Source organism: Pan troglodytes, chromosome 5 (assembly GCF_028858775.2).
Source record: "Pan troglodytes isolate AG18354 chromosome 5, NHGRI_mPanTro3-v2.0_pri, whole genome shotgun sequence".
In the NCBI taxonomy this organism is placed as follows: Eukaryota; Metazoa; Chordata; class Mammalia; order Primates; family Hominidae; genus Pan; species Pan troglodytes.
This window is the reverse complement of record NC_072403.2, coordinates 125,801,662-125,825,941: the sequence shown is the minus strand read 5'-3', so window position 1 is coordinate 125,825,941 and position 24,280 is coordinate 125,801,662. Positions and strand designations below refer to the sequence as shown.

Here is a 24,280-nt window from a genome sequence, read left to right as displayed (position 1 = left end):
AAGTGAGGTATCACATTCACAGTTCTCTAACCTATTGACCATACAACGCTTTTTCTCCACAAAGCACCTCAAAGGACAACACCAGTGACTTCAACTAATGCTAACTAAAGAGCTAGGTAGGTCCAATCAGTGAGACAACCTCCAGAAAAACACCCTGAGGCTGAGTAAATGGCCTGCAAGTGGCAGAAGGGATTCAGTGTGGACCAACAGATAATATAAGAATATAAAGTCACAATACCAACTCCAGTAGTATTCGTTCTTTTCTAAAAATACTTTGTTTTTGAAGTGATACATGATTATTGTAAAAAAAAAAAAAAGCAATGTAGAAATGTACAAAGAAAAAGTAAAACTCGCCTTGGATGCCATCATAGGCAATTGTTAGTAGAACTCAGAAAACAATTTTAAGGACTTTCTCTACCTACTCCATATGTATTTATGTATTCATTTTTATAGGATTACATTCTACACGTGGTGTTCTTTAACCTATGGTTTTTTAATCCATTTGTTTTAAAATATTTTCCATGTCTATAAATATAGATCTACCATTCTCTAAAGGTTGCATAGTTTTCCTTTATGTGGATGTGCTATAATTTGCTGAGCAAATCCCCCTTGATGGGCATCCATGGTCTTTCCAATGTATTGACAATGTAATAGTATCAATTATCCATTCATTGAGAATTTCCCTTTGGTTTCCATGGATGAAGGCTTACCTAGATCTCCTCCTAAGTTTTTAAAAATTGATCTTCTAACTTCTTTTGCTTTTCTCTAAATTATGGATGTTCTCCAAGGTTCTGCTATTTGCCTCTAGCAAGTTTGTCTGTTCTCATAGATTCAAATATTATTTCTCAGTCCATGATTTTAAAATTCGTATCTCTAACCCCAATACATAGCCCCCTGTAACCGCTCACATGTGTTCCAGTACTGTATTTCCAACTACATTCTGCACACATTTACTCAGATATCCTGCCATTGCTTCAAGCTCAATGTGTTCAATGTTAAATTCATTAGGTTTTACTCCAAATTGACTCTCTTTCCCAACTACAATATGTGTGTCAATAACCTAGTTACCTCCCCATCTTTGAGTATCTTTCTCCCTGGTTTCCTATATTCAGTCCATTATTCATTTGTTTCTTCCTTTATAATATCTCTCAAATATGTCCATTTAAAATCATATATTAACATTGAACATCTATTATATACTAGGTGTTATAAACTGAACGTTTTTGTTTCCTCCCATAAAATTCATAAGTTGAAATTCTAACCTCCAATGTGATAGTATTAGGAGAAGCCTTTGGGAGATAATTATGTAATGAGGGTGGAGCCCTCATGAATGAGATTAGTGCCTGTATGAAAGGGACTGCAGATTGCTCTCTTGCTCTTTTTCTGTTAGGTGAAGATACAGTGAGAAGATGGCCATCTATAAACCAAGTAGTGGGCCCTCATCTAACACCAAATCTCTTGATGTCTTTATCTTAGACTCCCTTGCCTTTAGAAGTGTGAAAAATAATGTTTGTTGTTTAACACAGTCTATGGTGTTCTGTTGTAGCAATTTAAACTGATTAAAACACTAAGCATTTAAAAACCTTTATAATTTAGTCTTTATAACAATTATGTATGCTGATTTCACATCCATTTTATAAGTTGAGAAAATGAGGTTTAAGGAAGTTGGGTACCTTGCTTGAAGTCACAGAGTTTATGAGTTGTTGGGCTGGGATTCAACTCCAATTTTTCTGATTTTGAAGTCCATGCTTTTCCTAGCAGCACATGGGTTTTTTTCACTGAATTTTACAGCAGTAATCTTCCTCATTTCCTCCATGCATGGTGGCCAGAGCCTCTGAGTTTGTCTTTCCCCCTTCCAATCTCTTACTTCTTCAATCAACCCTTCTCAATGTATCTCCCCTGCCAGGTTAATTTTGCTTAAACATGTATATCCCAAAGATATAGGTCCTCAAAAAAAAAAAAAGCTTTTTATTGAAACTGGCAGGAGAGGGAGCGGTGAGTTTCCAGTGGCTTCACAGAACTTCAATTATTCTGCTCCCAGTAACATTTTCAAAAAGAAAAAAAGGAAGTTATAAATAATCAGAAGAGGACAAAACAGTTAAAATCTTCAAGAGTACTTGAATGATACCTCAAGTCAGGTGAAATCTAGAGAGGAACAAGATGTGGAGAAGGGACAAGCCCATGGTCCAGATGTTGCTTCCTTTCCCCTCTGTTCCTTCCTATGCACCAAGAGGAGGAGGGTCCCTCTGCACAGCACAAGAGAGCTGGTCTGGGAAACCTACCAACAATCCACAATGGAAACTGGAAAAGGAAACTGATGTTTTGTTTAAGTGAATATTTGAAATTATTTCATTCCAAAGAAAAATATCCCAATGAAAGTGCCAAACATTCAATATTCACAAACAGAAAACAGATGCGACATGTGTTCAGTTTGAAACTGAGTTGGGAATAACTCTCATGAAGCTGAGTGAGGACATATTTAAACAATATAATTCATAATAGCTTTGGAGAGGTTTCATAGAGGATACAAAAGAGTACTATACACACATTTAGCTATCCCTAGAGTATGTGCATGAACCAAATATAATAAATATATGTCTGCTATTTAGCTTTGCAATTTCCACATGCTTTTTAAATGATGGAATTACTTACCATATAAGACACTAAAATATTTTTTAGCAATATATATACTGGTAATGTTTTTAGAACCAAATTATCAAAATAATTAACCAGTGGAAAATTTTTTTTTTCTGCTTCCCTAGTTCAATCCTTTCCTGAAAAAAATTTCTACTTCCTGATTTGGAAAATGAATTTGGAGCCAAGATTTACTTTCTCTTAGAAGGAAACCTTCAACAAAGCTTTCTCATCCTTTGATCCTCTTAGAAAAATGAGGCTATCTGTCTTCAGAAAACAAAATTCTTTGATTATTCATTTTTCAGTAACTTAAAAGTGTGTTTGGAGTGCAAAAATAAAATCATAGTTTTAAAGTTGTACAGAATGGCTAAATTTTAGCTAATCTTTCATCCAAGTAGATCAAAAAGTTTTAACAGGCCTGTAAAATGCTTCCACATGTTTCTAAGCAGAAAGCTGAGGATGGATACTAAATTGTGACATTTTACAGTTTATACTGTCATCAGTATTTTGTATGTATTTTTTATTGTTGCTGTTGTTCTTTATTTCAAAAAATGAGGTTTTCCACATTTTGAATGTGTTGTTTTAGCAACAGTTCCCACATTCAAAACAAATTCACATAGAGTCTAGTCAACAAACATGATTGAGTGCTTGCTATGTGCAAAACACTATACTGTGCTGTTATGAAATTTTCCATTTGAATTAAACTTTTATATTGGTTTATTTATGTGCTAATTTTACTGACTAATTTTTTGGAACAAATTTTCAATGTGATTTTCCTTATTCTAGTTCCTCACTATCCTACTGTGCAATTGACCATGTACCTCTGAAGTCTCAATTAATATATATATTATGCATTCGATAAAATAAAAAAATGAATTATGTTAAAAATGTGATATAAGATTAAATATTGAGTGAAATTGGAAATATATAGTTACAGTATGTGGACTAAGAATGCTGCAATATAAACAGATATGTGAACGCTAAGGTATCACGGTAGATTATATCATTGGCCCTGATTGCTCTGCCCTACTCTCCCTCCCCGGCATCTACACTCTTTACCATGCCACTTTGCATTGCTTTCCCATAGTAGGCACAGCATAATTCTCTATCTTAGGCTTAGTCATGTGAATTGCTTAAACCAACAGAATGAGACAGAAGTGACAGTGTGCTAGCTCCAAGATTAGGTCTCAAGAAATTTTGCAGGTTTCCACTTTCTGTCTTGTGTTCTTGCCATCCATGAGAAGGATATGCCAGAGCTTGAAGTTCACAGGTGCTTGAAGAAGAAATTTAGACATTTGGAGATGAGTTTCCCCAGCTAAAGTACCCTACACAAATCTAGCCTAGAGCAGGTCTCCTAGTCAACCTATAATGTGAGCCCAGTTGATAGCAGCTTGTGAGTTTGCTAGGGCTGCCATAACAAAGTATCAGAGACTATGTAAATTAAAACAACAGACATTTATTTCCTAACAGTTCCGCAGGCTGGAGATCTAAGATCAAGATGTCAGCAGGTCTGATTTCTTCTGAGGCCTCTCTCTGTGCCTTGTAGATGGCTGTCTTTATGTTCACATGGTGTTTTCTCTATGCTCAGGTTTGTGTCCAAATCTCCTCTTTTTATAAGGATACCAATCTTATTGGATTAGAACCCACCCTTGTGACCTCACTTTACCTTAATTACCTCTTTAAAGACCCCATCTCTGAATACAATCACATTCTGAGGTACTGGGGATTTGGATTTCAACATATGAATTTTGAAGGCCATAATTCAGTCTATAATGTCAGTGAAGCTCAACCTAAGTCAGTCAATACTTAGTCCTCAGGTGTCGCACAGATTCATGGGCCATAATAATAAATTACTACTTCAAGGCTTTGTTATAAAACATTAGCTAACTTATACAGATAGTATGAAAAGGTATTTAAATAATTATTGGATGATGAGATTTTTAGTAAATAAAAATTTTTTAAGATTGCTGCTACATATTATTTTAAGCTAGTTACATTTATTTCAGAATGTAAACTAATACTTTTTCATTACTATAAAAACAGAAAATGTAGTAATACATACAATATAGAAACAAATATCACTTATCATCTGCCTCCCATCTCATCCATGGAAACCTGTGTTGAATATCTTCCAATTATTTCCTATTTACAAACACACACACACCCATACACATTTTTACACATATACCCATACATACTTTTTTTATGAAAGGCATTATATTAAACATATTTTAAACTGTTTCTATTTTTTAAATAAGTTTTTTTCCCAAGGATAATGTTCTATGTAAATAAGTATAGAGCAACATCGTCTCTTTAATGACTGCATAGTATGCCATTTTACCATAATTTACTTTTTAATGACTATTATTTAGATTGCCTTAATTTTTCAGAAGTTTCTTTTTTCTATTTTTTTTTAAAAGATGAAATAGTATTTCTTCCTAAAATGCTTTGAGGTTTGGAGTTGAAAGAAATAACGCATGCAGAGACTATTACCATCTCTTGTTTACTGTACAGTTCGACTTCAGCCAGCTTTACATAGATGGCTTTAACAAAGCCTAAAGTATAATGTATTTGGCCTTGGTGCAAAGTTCAGCGAATCGAAATGAGGATGATGATAACAGCAGAGCTGGTGTTCTCATTTTATTAAACATTAATTCAATCAATATCTATGAGTTACCTATAATATCTTTGAGTTACCTACAAAGTATATGACACTGTCCTACCTGTGACAGAAATGAAGTAGACACATGTGGTTTCAAATCTCCTCCTGCCTAGCAGGGGGAGCAGACAGGGATGTTCCTGGGTAATCCTAAGGACTCTCCACCTTCAATCCACAAGGTTGCATATGAGATGATGAAAGAAGCTCAGTGTAAATGGTCAGAAGAAACATTTGCTTTTCAAGGTTTTCTAATTTTATAATGGATAACATTAAAATAGCTTTTCTTAAGAGCACTAATTTTCTTTTTGTTTTTTCTTTCTGAGTAAGAGAAAGATAAAACTCTCGTTTTCCTAATAACAGGATATGTTTAACAACCCTGAATATCTTTCCAAGTGAGAGCCTCCTAGGCAAGTATTTTCTGAGAAGTCTTTGGTGTAGTCTCTGTACCTTCAACTTTGGCCAGCCATCTGTCAATTGCAGCTCTGGTCTCTTTCCTGCTTTCTGCCATCTCATCTCTGTCAGTGTGGCCACAACAGGAAGTCAGTGCTGATCACACGAGGACAACCTCTACTTCTACAGCCCACCCGAACCAAGGCTGGCTGCATGGCTGCTGCCATTTGTTCTATAGTTTTGGAACCCCACCTTGGTTGTGATTTTGTGCCAGAGAATCTTTACCTCTGGAGAATGCAGTGGAGACATCCTTGTGTCATTTCACTTCCAGAATGCAAGGCCACCCAGCTACCCATTGTGTTAAGTAATGAACTAAACAGAGGTATTCTTCTCTGCAAAATTGGAAACCTCATGGGAGGAAACAATATTTTTATCTGAGCACACACTGTCTGAATCCAGATCAGTGTGATCCATAAATTGTATAAACTCCATGCCAACCTACTTTCTTCACTTCCATCAGTAAATTTAGAAAGCACAGATTAGTGCAGCTATATTGAGTCTTTATTTCATTTAATGCTTTTAGCAATGCTAAGTGTTTTTAATATTAGGTTTCTAGGAAACCAATACTCATGCCGACAGATAATGTAAATGACAAGCATACTTACCACATACTTACCTCTGGATACACACTCAGTGGATCTGAGGTTCAGAAGAGTGAGGCTGGGGACCAACAGGTAAACATCTTTTCAATCAAAATGACAAAGCTCTGAGTCAAGGAGCAGGATCAGATTTGATATTGAAATATTTGTTGACAGATGAAATACAGAAAGTTGTAGATGTTAGTGTCATAATAACAACAATAGCAGCAACAATAATGATAACCCAACCACAACTAATTATTGAAAGCTTCCTCTTGCTATGATACTATGTTGGCCTGATACTATGTTAAGTACTTTATCTATATTAACTTGTTTCTTCTCCACAACAACAACATCACCAAGGCAAACATTATTACTGTTATTATTATCAGTATTTTAGATTGAGGCACAAAGCTATTAAGTGATTTAGGTTATTAAGTGACAGAGTTGAGATTTTTACCAGGCTCTTAATTACTGCATTATACTACTTATGTGCATTTATCTTTCACTGTCCTTTGCCGTACTGTCAAGCTATTATGACTTTTATAATAAAATAATGACTATGGACAGTTATTTAACAGGAAGGGTGGATTTTTGGCTCAAGATTCCTTATTTGAAGAGGCTCACCATTGGAGGCAGCTAAGACCCAGCACTGCCAGTGGGGGCTTTTAATACCCATTACAGCTGTTGCCGCATTTCCATATTTGAATCCTTCTAAATTAATAATGAAACAGGATTTCTAAAGAGTTGCTTTAAGACTTTTACACAGAGCTTTCTGTTGACAAAATGCATTGCATGTGCAGAGTGCACCCTCTATAATGTAGGCCCTGGGTTGTCCGGTATGGTGTGCTCACCACAGGTAAAAAGAGATCCAGCTTCACCATCCATACCTTCTACATAGGTAACCCCCCACGCTTTTTCCTAGGCCCATGACTAAGTCTCCCTCTCCTCCTTACCTCATCTTCTCTTGGCTCACTCTAGGGGTGTTACTGGTACTAGCTGTGCATACACCTCTGCCTTCACCCTCCTTGAGAGTGGTGTCACCTTCAATCCACAGATAACAAATGCAGCAATGCAGGCAGCCAGGGAACTGGAGGCAGATGACAAAAGACACATTGCTATTCTCTTACCTGATCTATCAGGTCAGCAGAAAATACCTTCTTGGGAGCACAGCAAGATAACCAACAAGTCGGGAGGGAGGGTGCAGTTTCTGTTGCAGCTGAAGAAACTTCAGAGTGATGAACAAACTCGACATTTCCTACTGAAGCCACGTCCACACTCATCTGTATCCACATTTGCTTTTCCAAGTCGTGAATCGAACAGAGTTTGGTGTAAGCATTGCATGTCCCAGTAATTAAATCCCTCTCAGCCTCCTCATTAAGGCCAGTGAAGTCTGTGATAACTGGTATTTTAGTTGACTGTAGACGAGTCTTTCAAAATGCGTTGTAATTTGTCCTTCTGTGAATCCAGGCAGCGATCAACTACAAGTAGAAACTATGTCAATAATCCCATGTTTTCAACAGTAACCAATGCCTCACCTGCTAAGGGCCAAGAGTGCACAGTAAGATGGGCTTGGCTGCCAGACACCAGAGCTACTACACAATTCACTGAATGAAGATGTGAATTCTAAAGCCACAGCCACTGCTCCTGGCCTGGATCTGTGCACGTGTCTAAAGCCACGTGTTGGGCCTTGGAATCTTAAAATTCCCTAAAGGAAATTCTCTACAGAAATCAACCTTTCTCTTATTCTGAGAGTTGTTTTTATTTTGCTTTTTTTTTTGAGGCAGGGTCACATTCTGTTGCCCAGGCTGGAGTGCAGTGGCGCAATCTTGGCTCACTGCAGCCTCAACCTCCTGCGCTCAAGTGATCCTCCCACCTCAGCCTCCCAAGTAGCTGGGACTACAGGCATGTGCCACCACACCCGGCTAATGTTTGTATTTTTTGTCGAGATGGATTTCACCATCTTGCCCAGGCTAGTCTTGAACTCCTGAGCTCAAAAGATCTAGCCATCTCGGCTTCTCAAAGTGTTGGGATTATAGGCGTGAGCCTCTGTGCCCAGCCTAAGAACTGTTAACAATTGCTTCCTCAATTAAATATGCAAATTGTTTTTCTATTGATTTATAATACAAGCCATTATTTTAATATAGGACTTCATTGTTTTTACTGAATACTTTGAATGTAGTACATAATACATTCACATTGTCTAAAAATTTTAAAAAAAGAAATATATAAACTTTCTTTCCTATTTTGCTTTCCCAACTCTTCCTTACCACCATGGCTAACCATGTTTTTCAGTTCCTTGTATTGTTGCAGAGAGTTTTAATGTGTAGAAAAGTAAATACAAATACATAAGCACATAAGCACATAATCTTTAAGAACAAATAAGGTAGAATTCATTCATTCATTCACTTGTTAGTCAACAAAAGTGGCATCATCATGTGGCTAAGAGCATGGACTTTAAAGTCAAGTAGACCCAGGTTTGGAGTCTGGCCCTATCCCTTACCAGTTGTGCCTTACAAAGTATTTATAGCACATATATCCAAAAAAGCCCTGGTCTTCAAAATATATAAATACTAGTATAAATCAATAAGCAATAAGCAATAAGCAGTCAAGCTACGAAGACTGTGGCTTCATTTACTCAACAGCAAAATGAGGATAAGAATATCTACTTACAGGTATGTGAGGATAGAATGCAAACAAAAATTTGAAGCACTAATCACAGTGACTACCACATAATCGGTCTCAGAATGTTACTAATTATTGTTACCAGGTGCCTATTATAAGCTACATACTTCAAACATGTCAGTCACAATTTCCAACCTTAAGGAGCTTGCAAAAATAACAAGGAAGATGGATGTCATTTCAAAATTTTAAAAAATTCTTAGAAAAGCACAGTTAAGAAACAAAAAGGTAAGCCATAGAGTTGTAGAAAATGTTTGCAAAACATCTGACAAAGGACTTGTAACCAGATATATAATAAATCCTTATATATATAACCAGATATATAATATAAATATATAAATATTTATATATTTATATATAATATTATATATTTATAAATATATTTATATATAATATATATTTATAAATATATGAATATATAATATTATATATTTATAAATATATGAATATATAATATTATATATTTATAAATATATGAATATATAAATATATATAAATAATAAATATATAATATATAAATATATTTGTATTAATATAAATATATCAATATAAATATTAATATAAACATATCAATATAAACATTACTATATCGATATAAATATTAATATATACCAATATAAATATTAATATATCAATATAAATATTAATATATATCAATATAAATAAATATATTATATATTAATATATAAAATAAATATATATAATAAATATAAATATATAAATAATAAATCCTTATATATAACCAGACATATAACCTTATATATAACCAGATATATAATAAATCCTTATAACTTACTAAGACAAACAACACAATTAAAAAGAAGGCAAAACACTTAAACAGGTATTTCACCAAAGAAGATATAGTAATAGTTAATAGACACTGTGAAAAGAAGCTCAACACAATTAGTAGAGAAATGCAAATTAAGACCAAACGATACACCACTACACACCCCTAAGTATGGCTAAAATTAAAAAGACTGACCAATATTAAGTGCTAGTGAGGGTGTAGGCCAACTGGAACTCTCCGATGTTGCTGATGAAATATAGTCTGGCATTTTCATATGATCCAGCAATCCCACTGCTAGGTATTTACTGAAGAAAAATGAAAACATAAGTTTATACAAAGACTTGTATGCAAATGTTCATAGCAACACTGTTCACAGAAGCAAAAGAGAAGCAATGCAAATGTCCATTGACTGGAAATTCAATATATTGTAATAAATTTTTATAAAATGAATACACAGCTGATATAGACAACAACTTGGATGATCCTGAGAAATGTTATGCTAATTGAAAGAAACCACATAAAAAGACTACCTACTGTAATTGATTTTGCCTATATAAAATTCCAGAAAGGACAAAACTATAGCAATAAAAAGAAAATCAGTGGTTGTCTTTGGCCAGAATTTAGATGGAGTTGATTGCAAAGGGGCATCAGGAAAGTTTTTGAGATGATGAAAATGTCCTACATCTTGATTGTGGTGTTGATGATATGACTGTATGATATAACAGATATAATCAAGTTATGAAGAAGTCATATTGGATTAGGGAGTGTCCTAAATCCATTGACTAGTGTCCTCATAAGGAGAAAATGATTTGGAACAGAGAAGACACACCCAGAGGGGAATATGGCCATGTAGAGACAGAGGCAGAGATTGAAATGATGCAGCTAGCTACATTGCCACCAACCACAAAAGCTAGAAGAAACAAGGAAGAATTTGTCCTTAGAGACCTTGGAGGGAGTATGGTCTTACCAATACTTTGATGGTAGGCTTTTACCTCCAGAACTGTAAGACAATAACTTTCTATTGTTTTAAGCCACTTGGTTTATGATAATTTGTTATAGCAGCCCTAGTACACTAATACAGTAGTTGTACTGAATTCTATTCTCAGTAACATTGTATATTTCTTTTCATTTGCAACTCATCAATAATTGGTATTATCAAACTTTTTACTTTCTGTAATTAAGACCATACACAACTGGTCAGGAATAAGAGAACAGAAAAGGAGACTCAAAAATAAACTGTCACATTTATGAACACTTGACTTATTATAAGAATATACTTCATAGCAAAGGGAAAAGTAGATGGACTTTTCATCAAATGTTGCTGAAACAATTATATACCCTTATGGGAAAAAAATGTAATTGGACCTCAATCTTACTCTATGCTCAAAAATCAATTCCACATGAATGGAAAACTTAAGCAAGAAAGGCAAAACTATAAATCTTTGAAAAAAAGCAAAAAAGAATATCTTCATATCTTAGGGTAAGCAAGAAAAGGGTTAACAAATTTTAGTAGTTCAAAATTAATTGTTTCAGTCTTCTGCTTCCAACCAAGATGGTATAACATAGTGCCAGATTTACCCTCTCCCCCAGACCAACTAAAAACTAGGCAAACATATGAAACAATAGTTATCAGACACTGGGCTGTGCCGAAGAGTTATCCATGGGAGATAGCAAAAACAGAATGAGGGCAGCACTACTGTTGTGGACTGAATTGTATTCCTCTATAATTAGTATGTTGAAGCCTTAACCCCCAGTACCTCAGAATGTGATGGTATTTGGAGATAGGCCCTTTAAAAAGATGATTAAGTTAAAATGAGGCCATTAGGTGGGCCCTAGTCCAGCCTGACTAATGTCCTTATAAGAAGAGAAATTTGGACAAATAAGGAGATTCCAGGGGTGCACACCCACATACAGATAAATGATCATGTGAGGACACAGTAAGAAGGTGGCCATCTGCAAGCCGAGAAAGGACACCTTAGCGGAAACAAAACCTTACATCTTAATCTTGGGCATCTAGCCTTCAGAACTGTGAGAAAATACATTTCTGTTGTTAAAGCTGTGGTTTTAGTACTCAATCTGTGGGTATCGTGTTATGGCCACCCCAGCAAATGAATACACCTATGATTGCTCCAGCTTACTTTCTGGAGAGAGTTTGCAGGCCACAGTACATGGAAGGAGGAATCCAGATGGAACCCAGTGGTCTTTCTGAGCTGAGGAGATGGAGCTGGGAGTCTGAGAAGATCAAAATGGCTTGACTTCATAGAACAGAGTACTGGAGAGGACAGAGCTATACAGACAGAGAATTTCAGATATCTGTAGCTAAGTCTTCGACTATATACTGATCAGCATATACATGTAACCTAATGGCTGAGGTTGGAGAAAGAATCATCCAAAAGTATTATCAGAGGGAACAGTACTTGGATCTCAAGTAGGGCTGGAAGTAGTTTGTGTTTTTATCAGTCAGATTACAAAACCACATAATTAATGTAGCAACAGGTAGAGTTCTCAGAAGGGCATTGCCTATAGTTGGAAAAAATCAGCTCTAGACTAATGGCTGCTTTGATCTCATATAATAAAACTTAAAAGGAGGTCTAGAGAAGGTCAAGCTGTTTCTATAAATTAACTGGCTTTTGGAAAAAAGCTTAAGATTTTTTATAGATATAGAAAAATCTAGCCTCTAACAAGATAAAATTCACAATGTCTGGCAAATAAAACAATGAAAAAATAGACAATTTTCTTCTTATTTTGCATCCAAAATAAGGAGAAAAAAAATCCAGTCAGTAGGGACGGATTCATAAATTATACAAGTGGTAAATTAGATGTGTAAATAGGCACATTAAAATAGTTATCGTAACTATATTCCACATGTTTAAGAAGATAGAAAATGGATTTTTCAATTCAATAAGTGAAAAAAAAGTAGAGGAAAGATTGAACATGTTATATGATGACACTAAAGACATAAAAAAGATCCAAACAAACTTCAACAGATGAAAAATACAATGTCTAAGATAAAATAATAATGGATAGGACTAAAATCAGATTAAATACTGCAGAAGAAAAGATTAGTGAACTTGAAGACACAGCAATCAAAACTATTCAAAATGTGACAAAGAGAGAAAGACTGAAAAAAAATAAAGAGAGCATTATTGAACTGTGGGATAGCATTAAGTAGCCTAACACTGTGGTTTGGCTTTGTGTCCCCAACCAAATCTAATCTTGAATTGTAATCCCCATGTGTCAAGGGAGAGACCTAGTGGGAGGTGATTGGATCATGGGGGTGGTTTTCCCCATGCTGTTCTTGTGATACTGAGTGAATTCTCATGAGATCTGATGGTTTTATAAATGGTAGTTATTCCTGAGCACTCACAAGCTCTCTTTTTCCTGTTGTGAAAAAGGTCTTTGCTTCCCCTTCGCCTTCTGCCATAATTGTAAGTTTCCTGAGGCCTCCACATCCATGCAGAACAGTGAAAAGAACCTTTTCTTTACAAATTATCCAGTCTCAGGCAGTTCTTTACAGCAGTGTGAAAATGGACTAATACACCTAATAAACCTGTAATAATAGCTCCTGAAGGAGGAGAGTGAGTGTAGAAAAAATAATGAACAAAATATAATAACAACAGAAAAAATTTAAAATTTGATGAAAACTGTGGGCCTACAGATTCAGGAAGCTCAAAGAATCTCTAGCACAAGAAACCTGAAGAAAATGTTACAAGAAACATAAAGATCAAATTGCTTGAAACCAGTGAGAAAGATAAAAATCTTAAGAGCAGCTAGAAAGAATATACATCATGTACAGAGAAAGAAATATTATATAAAAATGACACCAGATACCTCATTAGAAGCAATGGGAACCAAGAGATAGTGAGGCAGCATCTTTAAAATATTGAAAGAAAAAGACTATCAAGCTAAAATTCTACACCCAGTAAAACTAGCTTTCAAAAGCAAAAGGCTACATACTTTTTTAGATGGTAAATTTAAAATGTCTGTTTCTTTAAAAACTAAAAACAAAAACAAAAACAAAAACAAACAGAACAGAGAAAGTATTTATAGCACATATATCCAAAAAAGCCCTGGTCTTCAAAATATATAAATAGTAGTATAAATCAATAAGCAAAATGGCCGGAAGACCTAAATATGTACGGTATAAAAGAAGAAATCAAATGGTTAATAAATACATAAAAGATACAAAAATCTTTTAGTAGCCAAATTACAAATTACAAACCACACCATTAAATACCTATCTTATTGGCTAAACAATGAAAAGGTCACATCTTACCTTTTCTTTTATGATTTATAAGGAGAGAGTGACAGCGATATTATTTTAAATACGTTTCTATTCAGTAAAAATAGATTCTTATTTATCTCCCTCATACGGGATAACAATGTATTGAAATGATTGAGGCAGTTTGTATAAAAACAGTTACAAATTGGTTTTCTTATTAATGAGTTTTCAGATGTCTTAAATTAGAACCAATGAGTCAGAATATTATATAAATTAAATTATGTTAACTTTTATTAATAATGTTAGCAACCATGGAACTAGAATATCCAAAGGAATATTCTTAATCTGGTAATTAAATTTGAAAGAATTGTTATAGAAAGGCTTTTGTATTTTTTTAGCTAATTAATTTTATGAGACTAGAGAAGATTGTGGTTTCATTGTGTGAGTTTATCTTATCAAAAATAACTGTCACTGTTTGAATGAAAAAAAATTTCTCATTTAGAGTAAGAACTGTATATTACTTATTTCTTTGTCCCTTGTGCTTCTGGGAGTGCCTGGGAAATAGAAGGTTGCTCACAAATGTTTTTTTGGATAGAATTTTGATGTTCTAAGATTTTTTTTGTAACCTTTAGGATAGGTTAAACTAAACTCCTATTAGAGAATTTGATTCTCTCCTCTTACCCTTACATTATCCAGTATGTTTATCAATATTGATCAACATATATAATTAAATGCTTGTCTTCAAAATTCAAATAAGTGAAGCTATAATTAAAGTCTAGCATGTGTTCATTTAAGCTGAGATTCACTTTAGAAACCCCAAGTAAGAACAATTCTACTCAGCAAGATGGAAAACTAATGATCAATGTCATAGGATATGAAGTTATATTAGACCATTCTTGCATTGCTATAAAGAAATACCTGAGACTGGGTAATTTATAAGAAAAGAATTTTAATTGGCTCATGGTTCTGCAGGCTGTACAGGAAGCATAGCACCAGCACCTGCCTCTGGGGAGGCCTCAGGAAGCTTCCAATCATGGTGGAAGGTGAAGGGGAGCCGGCGTCTTACATGGCAGGAGCATGGGCTAGAGAGAGAGTGAGGGGCTAGGTGCCATACACTTTTTTTTTTTTTTGAGATGGAGTCTTGCTCTGTCGCCCAGGCTGGAGTGCAGTGGCGCGATCTCAGCTCACTGCAAGCTCTGCCTCCCGGGTTCACACCATTCTCTTGCCTCAGCCTCCCGAAGAGCTGGGACTACAGGCGCCCGCCACCACGAACGGCTAATTTTTTGTATTTTTAGTAGAAACGGGGTTTCACCGTGTTAGCCAGGGTGGTCTCCATCTCCTGACCTCGTGATTCGCCCTCCTCGGCCTCCCAAAGTGCTGGGATTACAGGCGTGAGCCACCGCACCCAGCCGGTGCCATACACTTTTAAGTGACCATATCTCATGAAAACTCACTCACTATCATGAGGACAGCACCAAAGGGATTATGCTAAATCCTTCATAAGAAATATGCCCTCATGACCCAAAATCATCTTTCACCAGACCCACCTCTAACACTGGGGATTACATTTCAACATGAGATTTGGAGGGGACACATATTCAAACCATATCAAAGTTGATTGCTATTCAGTGGAACCACCCATGAAATGCCAACTAGAAAGATGGAAAGAAAGGTGGCCAAATTATTTTCTACAACTTTAAAAAAATGTGAATAAGGGCTTATGAAACAAGATTCAAATCAAGTACAGTAAGTATTTATTGAACATCTACCATGTGACAGAAGCTGTGCAAGTTATAGCTCTTGTTTGATTCTTACAATAGCAACAGTGTATCTGTCCTAAATTAGTGATATGGTTTGGCTGTGTCCCCAACCAAATCTCATCTTGAATTGTACGCCTATAATTTCCACGTGTTGTGGGAGGGACCTAGTGGGAGATAATTTGAATCATGGGGGAGGTTTCCCGCATGCTGTTCTTATGGTAGTGAATAAGTCTCATGAGATCTGATGGTTTTATCAAGGGTTTCCACTTTTGCATCTTCATTTTCTCTGGCTGCTGCCATGTAAGAAGTGTCTTTAGCCTCCTGCCTTGATTCTGAGGCCTTCCCAGCCATGTGAAACTGTAAGTCCAATTAAACCTGTTTTTCTTCCAAGTCTCAGGCATGTCTTTATCAGCAGTGTGAAAACAGATTAATACAGTAAATTGGTACCAGTAGAGTGGGGCGTTGCTGAAAAAATACCCGAACATGTGAAAGCGACTTTGGAAGTGGGTAACAGGCAGAGGTTGGAACAGTTTGGAGGGCTCAGAAGAAGACAGGAAAATGTGGGAAAGTTTGGAACTTCCTGGAGACTTGTTGAATGGCTTTGACCAAAAGCGTGATGGCGATATGGACAATAGGGTCTAGGCTGAGATGGTCTCAGATGGAGATCAGGAACTTGTTGGGAACTGGAGCAAAGGTGACTCTTGTTATGTTTTAGCAAAGAGACTGGCAGCATTTTGCTGCTGCCCTAGAGATTTGTGAAACTTTGAACTTGAGAGAGATGGTTCAAAGGGCATCTGGCAGAAGAAATTTCTAAACAGCAGAGCATTCAAGAGGTGACTTGGGTGCTATTGAAGGCATTCAGTTTTACAAGGGAAGCAGAGCATAAAAGTTTGGAAAATTTGCAGCCTGACAATGTGATAGAAAAGAAAAACCCATTTTCTGAGGAGAAATTCAAGCTGGCTGCAGAAACGCCCAAGACAATAGGAAAAATGTCTGATGAGGGTGACCCCTTTCTTTAAGAAATGATGGGATCTGGATGGGAAATGTGCATCTTTGGAGTTGTTTCAACTTGAACTAATTTCGAGAGAATATGCATTTATCAAGGAGGACTTTTTAAAGTGTTTATTTATTTAGAGACAGAGTCTCACTCTGTTGCCCAGGCTGGAGTGCAGTGGCATGATCATAGCTGACTGTAACCTCAAAATACTTGGCTCAAGTGATCCTCTCTCCTCAGCCTTCCAAGTAGTCAGGGCTACAGGTGCACTAACATGCTCAGCTATTTTTTTTCTTTTTCTTTTTTTTGTAGAGATGGGGGTCTCAGTATGTTGCCCAGGCTGATCTTGAACTCCTGGCCTTAAGTGATGTTCCCGCGTTGGTCTTCCAAAGTGTTGGGATTATTGGCATGAGCCAAGGATCATGGACCAATGAGTACTTTTTATAGTGATGAATAATAATATTACTTCCTTTGAACATTTATAGTAAATTAGCTGATACATTAATCAGGTGATAATTGCATTTCGGTACAGTCAGAAACTCAATAAACATTATTGAAAACTGATAATTACTAATTATAACAATAATACTAGATCCTAGATGTTGAGATTCATCGTGAATATTATGGAGCCTATTTGGTAACAAGCAAGAAAAAAATTGAAAGTGTAAGTTCAGTTGTAGCGGAAGATAAACTACTCATTAAAATAAATATAAATGCGTGGCAGATTTGATAAAGCAGTAAAGATGATTTTTGGCCACTAGAGGGAGCTCATACTTTAAAAACTGTTGGAGCATCCATCGTGTTTCAAGGACCACTGCAGGTTTTAAAGATCAGTCATGATTTGCCCTCAATTGTTTTTGGAGGCTTCTTACACGCTAACATACCACAGGGATGGGTAAATAACAAAAATTGTAAGTCAATGTGACTATTTCAGAACTGGCTATAAATGTTCAAAAAAAAATCTCTGATCATACTTATTTAAAGTTAGGGATTTAATTTACTCTTCTCCCCCTAAAGTATTTCTTTGAAAAGGTATTTTCTTTGAAAAGCCACATTTCTCCCAAAAGTAAAATCTGTGGAATTATTTGTTTTCACTTATTCAGGGAATAGGAGAATTTGGGTTATAATTTTGTCTTTATGTGTATTTCACACTCTTATCTACCTCTGGAATGTCTCTTACGCCTCCTCCCTTTAACCTCAGTCCCATGGCCAGCCTTATTCACGGGCTCATTGCTTCTCCCCTGACCTGTCATGATAGTTTCTTCACTGGTCTCCCCATCCTTACTGACCACCCCGTCTAGTGTCTCCCAAATGCAATTGCCTTTCACGTCCATTATTTTCAGAACAATGTTTTCATGAAACATATTTTTGATCACATTCTTTTCTGCTCAAAACTTCTTAGTAGCTCCCTACTTCTACAAAACAAGCCCACAAACTTCTACTTGGCGTTGAAGGTCCAATTCATTTATTTTATTTTATTTTATTTTATTTTTTGAGACAGAGTCTCGCTCTGTCGCCCAGGCTGGAGTACAGTGGTGCGATGTCGGCTCACTGCAAGCTGCCTCCCAGGTTCACGCCATTCTCCTCCCTCAGCCTCCCGAGTAGCTGGGACTACAGGTGCCCACCACTACGCCCAGCTAATTATTTTTCTTTCTTTCTTTCTTTTTTTTTTTTTTTTTTTGTATTTTTAGTAGAGACAGGGTTTCACCGTGTTAGCCAGGATGGTCTTGATCTCCTGACCTCGTGATCCACCCGTCTTGGCCTCCCAAAGTGCTGGGATTACAGGCGTGAGCCACCGCGCCCGGCCTCAAGGTCCAATTCAATGCTACCTCCTTTTCAGGCCCACTGGCTTCAGGCTGGAATAATTCTGTCCCTCTCTTTTCTGAGTTCTCATGGTAGCTATTTTCTGTACAGACCTTGTGGCATACCTCCTTACTGCTTTATTTTATAGTTGCTTATGAGCATGTCTTATATCACCTCTATGGCCAACTTCCTTAAAGCATGCCTACTTGCTCGGAAACCAGAGAGGAAGCTTTGCTTCAGCAAGGAAATGATGTTGAAGGCCAATTTAAGAGATCCAGATTTGGGAGAAATTCTGATGCGGAATTGATAGAACTGGATGTTCTGGCTGCATAACAAGCCACCGCAAAATTTAGGAGCTTCAGATGAAAGCTTATTATTATCTCTGAAGCTTCTAAGGGTTGACTAGACTCAGGTGGTTCTCACTTTGAGTTTCAAGTGTGATTGCAGTCAGATGGTGGTTGGACGGGGGTCCTCTGAATGCTCAACCAAGCTCAACATCCAACACGGCTTCTTCACTTACATGTCTGGACCCCTGGGCTGGGATGGCCAAAATCTCTACGGTTTGGCCAAATATCTTGCTTTCTCCACATGTTCCCTCCATGTGGCTAGCTTGGGCTTCCTCAGTGCATGGTGGTCTCTGGTTAGATGTCTTATATGGTGGCTGACTTTCCCTAGAATAAGGAGGGAAAGAGCCCTATTCCCTAGAATAAGGGCCTTTCAAAAGGCCCGGGTAGAAGCGGCAAGGTTTCCTATGCCTTAACCTTGGAAATCCCACAGCATCACTTCCTCCAAGTGCAGCCCAGACCCAGTGTGGGAGGAGACTGCACAGGAGCATGGGTGCTAGAAAGGGTGGTTCCTCAGGAGGCCATCTCTGAAGCATGGCTACCTCACATGCTAACATTTTCAATGGGAAAAACATCCTGCTCTGAGGAACGGAAGGGATAAGCTGAAGACGCACCAATCAGAAGAATGGGAGAAGATCAGGGTGATACAAACTTAGTTTCAAGAGAAAAAAAGGTGGTCAGTCACTACTATTTAACATGTCTGCAGACCTTTTTACACTATTCTCACCAAGAGGTGGGGCTATGTTTCCTCCCCTTGAAACTGGGCAGGCTTTTCTGAACGTTTTATCCAGTAGAGTATAACAGAATTCATGCTATGCAGCTTCTAAGATAAGGTCAAAACAGGGGATGCAGTTTCTACCATGCTTTCTGGAATATTTGTTCTCGAAACCTTCAGCTACTGTGTGAGCAATCTGATTTTTCTGAGGCTGCCATGTTGTGAGAAGCCCAAATTAGTCCATGTAAAGACCACATGGAGAGGTTTTGAGACTACATGAAGAGAGAGATGCACAGCCAACCCTTTCCCAAAACCCTGACCCACAGAGGCTGTGAGAGATAGCATGACTGTAGCTGTTTTAAGCTGCTATGTTTTGGGGCGGTTTTGTTGTTGTATTTTGTTTTTAAAAGACAGGGTCTCCTCTCCCTCTGTTACCCAGGTTTGAGTGCAGTGGTGCAATCATAGCTCACTGCAGCCTCAAACTCTTTGACTCAATTAATCCTCAGGCCTCAGTCTCCCAGGTTGCTAGGACTACATGCATGCACCACCACAGTTGGCTAATTTTTTTAGTTTTTTAATTTTTTTGTAGAGAGGGGTTCTCGCTATTTTGCCCAAGCTGGTCTCAAACTCCTGGGCTCCAGTGAGCCTCTCACCTCGGCCTCCCAAAGTGTAAGCTACTATGTTTTGGAATGACTTTTCAGGCTGCAAAGTATAACTGGAACAGGTGAAGACTGAAAAAACCTTATATATAATGACTACGTGATTGTCTTCCTGTCCTTCTTTCTGTCTTTGCTTTTAACAAGACAGAAGCTTCTTATGATGCAGGTGTCATTCCCCACCTGCCTCCTTCTAGACAGGGGCTGGGGCCCTCCACATGAGGCCTGCTGTCCGTGGCCCCTCCACATGAGGCCTGCTATCCTTGGGTCCTCCACGTGAGACCTGCTGTCCCTGGGTCCTCCGTGAGGCCTGCTGTCCTTGGGCCCTCCATGTGAGGCCTTCTGTCCCTGGTCCTGTGGCTGCACCTCCCGGTGGATGCAACCACGGCCACATATCCATCTCATCTCTACCACATCTGAGTCACAGTTTCCAGACCAGAAAACTCTTGCTAACATTTAGGATTTAGACAGCATCTCTTTGCTTCTCTTTTCCCAATTTTAGACTTCCCTTGTAAGGAATGAAAACCATTATAATTCTGAGAAACCTAGGCCAGACAAAGCCTCATGGCCATTTTCCTCAGCTCATAGTGCCCTACTAGGCCAGGGGCAAGGTCACTCTCCCCGCAATCCACCCATCCTGCTCCAAGTCAGGAGCCCTCACAGAGTTTCTCAGCTTCCCACTAGTAGGTCTTTGTTCATCCCATTCTCCCACATTAAAGCAAATTGGAGCTACCTTCTTTTTTCCCTCCTCTTGGGAGTTGCTTTATTTTGGGTTTCTTTGTACAAATTGTTGCCATAGCCCTTGATGGGAAGGATCAAGATGGATCCTCTCATCCTTCCCCTTACTGAGCAGAAGTGTCTGACCCTCTGGCCTTCTATGAACCACTGGGACCCACACACAACATGTCAGATCCAAAGAGCACTGGCCTCCGAACATGGAAGTAGGTGGGCAACTGAAGGAAAGGTGAATAGTGAGAACAGGGGAGGGGAGGACAAACGGAAGAAGGGAAGGGCCGGGAGATAAGACATTGACATGTGGAGTGAGCTTAGCTGGGCATGGTGGTGTGAGACTGTAGTCACAACTCCTTGGGAGGCTGAGAGGAGAGGGTCGCTTGAGCCCAGGAATTCACGTCTATCCTGGGCAACATAACGAGACCCTATCTTTTAGAGAGAGAGAGAGAGACCAGAAGTCCTGGACATAGCCAGGCTGTGGGCAGCCCACGGATGAGGTGAGATGTCAATGTGATCACCCCTGGAAGTGAGAAGGAAGGTATGGTGGGGTTATTGAATACACTGTGTCATTCAATTACTGTCATCATTTGGATTTTATATGGGATGGGGGCTGGGAATTCCTGGTCTACTTGTGCTGGAGAGATGTTTAGGTTTTCTCAGATGGTTAATAGAGGGCACCAGCAGTTGTTTGGTGGCATTGGAGGAGCAGCTTTTTGTATCCCAAATGACCCTTTTCAGATAAAATTGAAGCTGGATTGAGACTTCGGGAGGATAAGTATAAAGTTGTAAGTGGGTGGGATAGAGAACAGCCATGCGAATGTCAAATCTCCTGTCTTTTCACTCCTGTCTTAGGCCGAATGTGAGGTGCCCCATTCTTTCCTTTGGTGGAGCCTTTGAAGATTTTTCTTTTCTTTAAAGCTCACTTAGCAGTTAAAGACTTGAGATGGGCTGTAAAGCTGTGAAAAGCCTGGGAGGAAATGGTGTTGACATGAAGGGGTAAAGCCAAGCTTGGAGGGGTGCCAGTTGCAGGGACCCACACTAATTCCTCTTGTTCTTATGCCCTTCTAAATATGTCTCTGAAGCACAGGAGAACATTCCTAGGGAAAAACAACGTCCACTCACCTCATTCCAAGAAAATCTGTAACAACATCCAATTGTCTTTGAGAGGAAAGAAGATGACATTGGGAGACACAGCATCTAGAGGAAAAGCGAGAACCACCGGTCTTCCTTTCAGACTTCACAGTGGGATCTTGGCGCCTCGGATAAACAAAGGCACTGGCAGGAAGGAAAGCGAAAATCAGAGGAGAGGTCTGGCAGGCCACAGCCAGAGCAGGGGCAGTGGGTGAGAAAACCCTGGGTTTGAGGATCCTGGTTCTCTTCCCTAACAGCCTTTGGGTCCCTCTTTCTGAAACAAGGCTTGAGAGCATGTCCTCTGGCCTGGGGGACTTGGGTGAATCTGAGGCACCCCAGGTAGCAATGATGGCAGGTTTTGCACTTGAGCTGGGGAGAAAGCCAGTGGTGCTGAAAGCAATGGAGATTGAGGTACAGAGATCTTCCTGCCGAACCCATTCCCAGGCTTTCTGCCTTTCTAGGAATGGAGAGAGAGAGAGAATGCCTTGGCTGGTTTCCTGAAATCCAGTTCGTGGAGCCACAGCCCCAGTGAGTGCTCACTCAGGAAACAAATGCTCAAGAGAGGACAGGCACCAGCTAGGAAACTCCACTCCGAAAGGGATCAGCTGTTGCACTCACAGGCACACTGCTTTGGTCCAGGAAGTCAGTAAAACGCAAACAGGATCCCAGCGAGGTCATTTGTTTTGGAGAAGACAGAGGGAGGAGGAGGGAGGGGCAGCCGTGTGAACGTGCAGTTATGTCAGGGCCTCCCCAGATCCCTGGAACGTCCTGCCTGAGCACAACAGGGAAAACCTCCCCCTGCTCACTAGCCCTCGGGAAGTACAGTTCTCACTGAATGTCTGTCAGCATAATTAAAAAATGAACACCCTTCCAATCGCAAGATCAACGCCAAGGGTTACCTTCCTGGGGAGCTGCCCAGGGGGAGCATGGTTTCCTAAGAAAACTTTTGTGATCTGTGTAGAATATTTTTGCCCCTATTTTTTTTTTTTTTTTCTGAGACAAGATCTGGCTTTGTTTCTATCAGGACATGTTTGGATGTTCTTCCAGAAAGTCTACTGGTAAGAGAGCTCAGTTGGTCTTCTAGGAGAGATAATTGTTGACATATCAGGGGCCAAAGGCTCATCTCTTCATTCCCTGCACTTGGGGAAGAGGTGGCATCATTTCACCCTTAGAGCACAGGATAAATATTATGATTATTCAAGCAAAAAGACATTCTACTGGCTACTTTTGATTTAGCATTACAGTTTCTAATTTATCCCAAAGATGTACTGACAGAAATGGAAAGATGTATTCACAAGGCCACCTATCACAGCACAATTTGTGTATTAGAAAAAACTCAAATGTCCATCAATAGGGGACCCTCAACTATGGTACATTCACACAATGCAGTAGTACACAGCTGTAAAAAAAAGAAGAAGAATATCTCTACATGCAAGTATGAAAAGATTTCCAAAATATATAGTTGATAAATATTAAGATATAATCGTTAAAACTCAAAACAAAATGAAAAAAGTCAAACCTAACTAGATATTGAGTTGGTGGCACATCCTCTTGGAGAAAGTATTTCAAGTGACATTAAAACCTGGGAATTGACTGTAGACCTCAAGTGGGATATACCCTTAGAACAAAAGGAACTGCAAAAACACACACACACACACAGACACAAACTTCAAATGTTTCCAGTAATTACATCGTCATGGAAAGTTTTCCTATTATTATTCTGAGACTATTGTATATGTTTCCCAGTATAAAACAAGTGAGTAATATGTAGGTGTTGTTAGGAACCAGAAATTTAGGTTGAAAAGAGATGTAAATTTAAGTGGGGTCAAATAAAAGCCCTATAGTCCTGAATCAGACTTTGAATTGGAAACATTCAATTATAAATATGATGTTTTATCTACATTATCTATCTATCTATCTATCTATCTATCTATCTATCTATCTATCTACAGATCCATTCATTAACCTACCCCTAATCTCCTAGCTTTGTTCCCTGAAAAGGCCTAGAAACAAAGACCAACCTGTTAGCAATGATCATCCCTAACACACAGATAATGCTCCCCTACGAGTCGGGGCTCCTTAGAGAAATACCGAGCTGCAGGTCTTAGTGAAAGATGTGCAAGATGCACCTTT

The 24,280-nt window shown here is 38.3% G+C and overlaps 1 protein-coding gene across 2 annotated transcripts; it reads right to left on the bottom strand.

Annotated features, from left to right (window-relative positions):
• Positions 1 to 5,049: 5,049 nt before the first annotated feature.
• Positions 5,050 to 23,318, bottom strand: LOC134810355 (uncharacterized). Of its 2 annotated transcripts, XR_010158148.1 has the most exons (4): positions 22,139 to 22,534; positions 9,986 to 10,095; positions 7,452 to 7,802; positions 5,263 to 6,449 (listed from the first exon to the last, which is right to left on the bottom strand). XR_010158148.1 is itself a non-coding variant. In XM_063813363.1 (3 exons), the coding sequence occupies exons 1-3, from the start codon at positions 22,441 to 22,443 to the stop codon at positions 7,732 to 7,734; spliced, it is 486 nt and encodes a 161-aa protein (XP_063669433.1). In that variant the 5' UTR covers positions 22,444 to 23,318; the 3' UTR covers positions 5,050 to 7,731. The 2 variants fall into 2 exon arrangements, 1 of the variants encoding a protein (XP_063669433.1); XM_063813363.1 differs by having other exon boundaries at positions 5,050 to 7,802; positions 22,139 to 23,318.
• Between the last annotated feature and the right edge of the window lie 962 nt (positions 23,319 to 24,280).